At 51.3% G+C, this 3944-nt stretch overlaps 1 protein-coding gene across 1 annotated transcript; it reads left to right on the forward strand.

Moving 5' to 3' along the window:
- The first annotated feature begins 399 nt into the window (after positions 1 to 399).
- On the forward strand, positions 400 to 786 carry LOC120914608 (acanthoscurrin-2-like). The gene has a single exon (XM_040325289.1). It carries the CDS (start codon positions 400 to 402, stop codon positions 784 to 786), a length of 387 nt encoding a protein of 128 aa, XP_040181223.1.
- The last annotated feature ends 3158 nt before the right edge of the window (positions 787 to 3944 follow it).

Here is a 3944-nt window from a genome sequence, read left to right on the forward strand (position 1 = left end):
CAGGTGGTGGTGTTGGTACGGATGGTGGTTGTACCGATGGCGGTACGGGTGGTGGTGGTACCGATGGCGGTACGGGTGGTGGCGGTACCGATGGCGGTGGTACGGGTGGTGGTGTTGGTACGGGTGGTGGTGGTACCGGTACCGATGGCGGTACGGGTGGTGGTGGTACCGATGGCGGTACGGGTGGTGGCGGTACCGATGGCGGTGGTACGGGTGGTGGTGTTGGTACGGGTGGTGGTGGTACCGGTACCGATGGCGGTACGGGTGGTGGTGGTACCGATGGCGGTACGGGTGGTGGTGGTACCGATGGCGGTACGGGTGGTGGTGGTACCGATGGCGGTTTGGGTGGTGGTGGTGGTACCGTTGGCGGTATGGGTGGTGGCACGGGTGGTGGTACCGATGGCGGTATGGGTGGTGGTACCGGTGTCGGTGGTACGGGTGGTGGTGTTGGTACGGGTGGTGGTGGTACAGATGGCGGTACTGGTAGCCTGTGTGGCGGTATCAATGGAGGTATTAGTGGCAGGAATGTGTGGTGGTACCGATGGCGGTGGTACGAGTGGTGTTGGTACCGATGGTTGTGGTACGGGGGGTGGTGGTGGCGGCGGTACAGGTGGCGGCGGTACCGATGGCGGTACGGGTGGCAGCGGTACAGATGGCGGTAAGGGTGGCAGCGGTACAGATGGCGGTAAGGGTGGCAGCGGTACGGGTGGTGGCAGTATGGGTGGCGGCGGTACCGATGGCGGTACGGGTGGTGGTGGTACTGATGGCGGTGGTACCGCTGATTGACAGATTGGCTGATTGACAGGTGGGCTGATTGAATGGTGGGCTGATTGACAGAGGGCTGATTGACAGGTGGGCTGTGTCAGGTCCTCTTTATTGGTGGGGGGGAGGGGGGGCTGTGTTGTGCTACTGTGTTGTGCTACAGTAAACTACAGTAACAAACTACACTGATCTCACTTACTGATCCCTGCTCTCTCCTCACAAATCGGTGTGTGAGGAGAGATCAGAGATCAGGTACTAACTGCCCTGTCTGTTTACATTTGTGACCGTCTGTGATTGGACACAGCCGGTCACGTGGTAAACAGCCAATTTCATTGGCTGTTTACCCTGATCGGGGAAGCGCTGTGTCCATGGGACACGCGCCTTCCCCGATCCCCGCTCTGCAAGCCTCTGGCGGCGCGCACGGAGCACGCCGCCGAGTTTGTTTTGACATGTGATCAGCTGCGTCTTTGACACAGCTGATCACGTGGTAAACAGCCAATGAAATTGGCTGTTTACCGTGATCGGGGAAGCGCTGTGTCCGAGGGACACACGCCGTCCCCGATCACCGAGCTGCGCGCCCCCGCGGGCGCGCGCTAGGCATTATCCTGCAGGACGTTCGAGAACGTCCTGTCAGGATTTGGTAACCACTTCCCGGACGTCTATTTCCTATAGACCGGGCGGGAAGTGGTTAAAGGAGAAATCTGAGGATCCATCACAGGAGATCGCAACCTTACAGACATCAAGGTACCATCACCACCCGCTTTTTGCCCCCTGGGGGGTGACGACATCTGGTGAGTGGGGACCCATGTGGGGGAGCACAGCTGTCACCGCTATTACAACGCACTTCATTGGCACTTCAAAGTCACCAGTTAATTAAGGGTTAACTTGCATATAGGATTGACAACACAGGACCAGCATTTCTTGCATAAACTTTGTTTGGCTGCCACGCCTTCCGATTTATTTTCTTTTGTTACTTTGTTTCAACTGCTTGGACTCCTGTGCACATGTGAACTTTTAAGATAATACTTGCACACTAAGGCCCCGTACACACGGCCGAGGAACTCGACGTGCCAAGCACATCGAGTTCCTCGTCGAGTTCCTTGTTGAACTTATCGACAGGCTTGCTTTGCGTACACACGTAAGAGACCAAAATTTGGTCGTTCTCCAGCGCGGTGACGCTCACCACGTATGACGCGACTATAAAGGGGAGGTTTGATTTTGTTGGCGCCACCCTTGGGGCTCCTTTTGCTGATTCCGTGTTTACGCGTGTTAGTAAAAGTTTGGTGAGTGACGATTCGTGCTTTTCAGTCTTTGTGCTTTCAGATTGATCTCTGCCGTTCAGTTTGTGCTTGTGGGGGTCGTATCTAGGCAATCGGGACGTGCGGTCAGGTCGTATTGTTTTACATTGCGGTCCTGTCCCCGCGTTTTTCATTGTCAGGGTCGTTCTTCATAGGTCTTGCTGTTCTTCACTGCGGTCTGTTTAGTGCAATTCTGATTTGTCGTTCGTTACTAGCCTTGTAGCCATGTTGCAGGCACCTAGTCGTCGCCGACTTCGTGCTAAGCATCTTCTGTGTGTAGGTCTGTTTGTTTATGACCTAGACGATGAGGAGTTCATGAACAGGAGGAGGACGCGTTCATGGACCAAGAATTGGTTGCTCCGTAGGAACCAATTCTCTCACATGCCTTTGCTGCGGGAGCTTCAGGAAAATAATCCTGTTGATTACAGGAATTTCCTGAGGATGTCTGATCCCGTCTTTCAGCACCTGTTGGCTTTGGTGTCCCCCTATATTACCAGGCAGGACACCGTTATGCGGGAAGCCATCAGTGCTGAGCAGAGGCTAGTTGCCACCCTCCGTTATCTGGCAACTGGGAGAAGCCTTCAGGACTTAAAGTTCTCGACGGGCATCTCCCCCCAGGCTCAAGGCCTCATCATTCCTGACACCTGCTCTGCCATCATCCAGGTTCTGCAGGAGGAATATATGAGGGTAAGTTTTCTCCTTTAATATCACATTTTATGTCTATAATGTATGCTAATGTCTTGTAGTTATCTCCTCCTTCCCTAATTACCATGTCTGGAATATGCTGTGAATGTCCCCTTTGCCCCCATGCATGCTGTTAACTTTGATGCCCCTTTTTTGGCCTACATGCATATTTCCCATCACTTACCTCCCCAGTATGCTATCCTGGGCCCCAACCTACCTAGTCTAGTCACTTCCCAATGTATTGTGTTATATCCATTGTAATGTCCCTCCCCTCCAAAATGTGTTGTAAAGTCTATGTTCACCAATATTCAATAATTTTTATTTTTGATTTTTGGACTCCCAAACTCATCTAGCCCTCCCCTCCCAAATGTGTTGTAAAGTCTATGTTCACCAATATTCAATAATATTTATTTTTGATTTTTGGACTCCCAAACTCATCTAGCCCTCCCCTCCCAAATGTGTTGTAAAGTCTATGTTCACCAATATTCCTTAATTTTGATTTTTGATTTTTGGACTCCCAAACTCATCTAGCCCTCCCCTCCCAAATGTGTTGTAAAGTCTATGTTCACCAATATTCCTTAATTTTTATTTTTGATTTTTGGACTCCCAAACTCATCTAGCCCTCCCCTCCCAAATGTGTTGTAAAGTCTATGTTCACCAATAATCCTAATTATATTATTTTTGTACTCCCAAACTCATCTAGCCCTCCCCCAAACTTGGGCACTGGCCCATCAGAGGGGGTGTTTAATGTGCTAATTGTCTAAATATATTTAGATATAATATGCTAGTTCCCAGAAATGTTATAATGCTTATAATGTCTTTGTCTAATCTGCTTGCAAGGTTATGTGGCTAATTTTTGCATTTTTTCTTCCCCAGCTTCCGTCCACACCACAGGAGTGGCAGTCTGTGGCTTTGGACTTCCAGACCCGATGGAACTTCCCCAACTGCGGGGGAGCCATCGACGGGAAGCACGTCCGCATCGTGCCTCCACCCCGTTCGGGATCCCAGTTCTTTAATTATAAGGGGTTCAACAGTATTGTGCTGATGGCGGTGGTGTCAGCACAGTATGAATTCCTTTTTGTGGATGTCGGGATGAACGGACGGATATCGGATGGGGGAGCCTTCAGGCAGACGGAGTTTGCGCTTCGCCTTCAGGATGATGATCTGTCATTGCCACCGGATGACCAGAATGTAGAAGGC

The sequence above is a fragment of the Rana temporaria genome, chromosome 9 (genome assembly GCF_905171775.1).
Source record: "Rana temporaria chromosome 9, aRanTem1.1, whole genome shotgun sequence".
Classification (NCBI taxonomy): Eukaryota; Metazoa; Chordata; class Amphibia; order Anura; family Ranidae; genus Rana; species Rana temporaria.

Coding starts and splice junctions, on each gene's coding strand:
- LOC120914608 (XM_040325289.1), top strand. CDS start 400: ATGGCGGTATGGGTGGTGGTACCGGTGTCGGTGGTACGGGTGGTGGTG.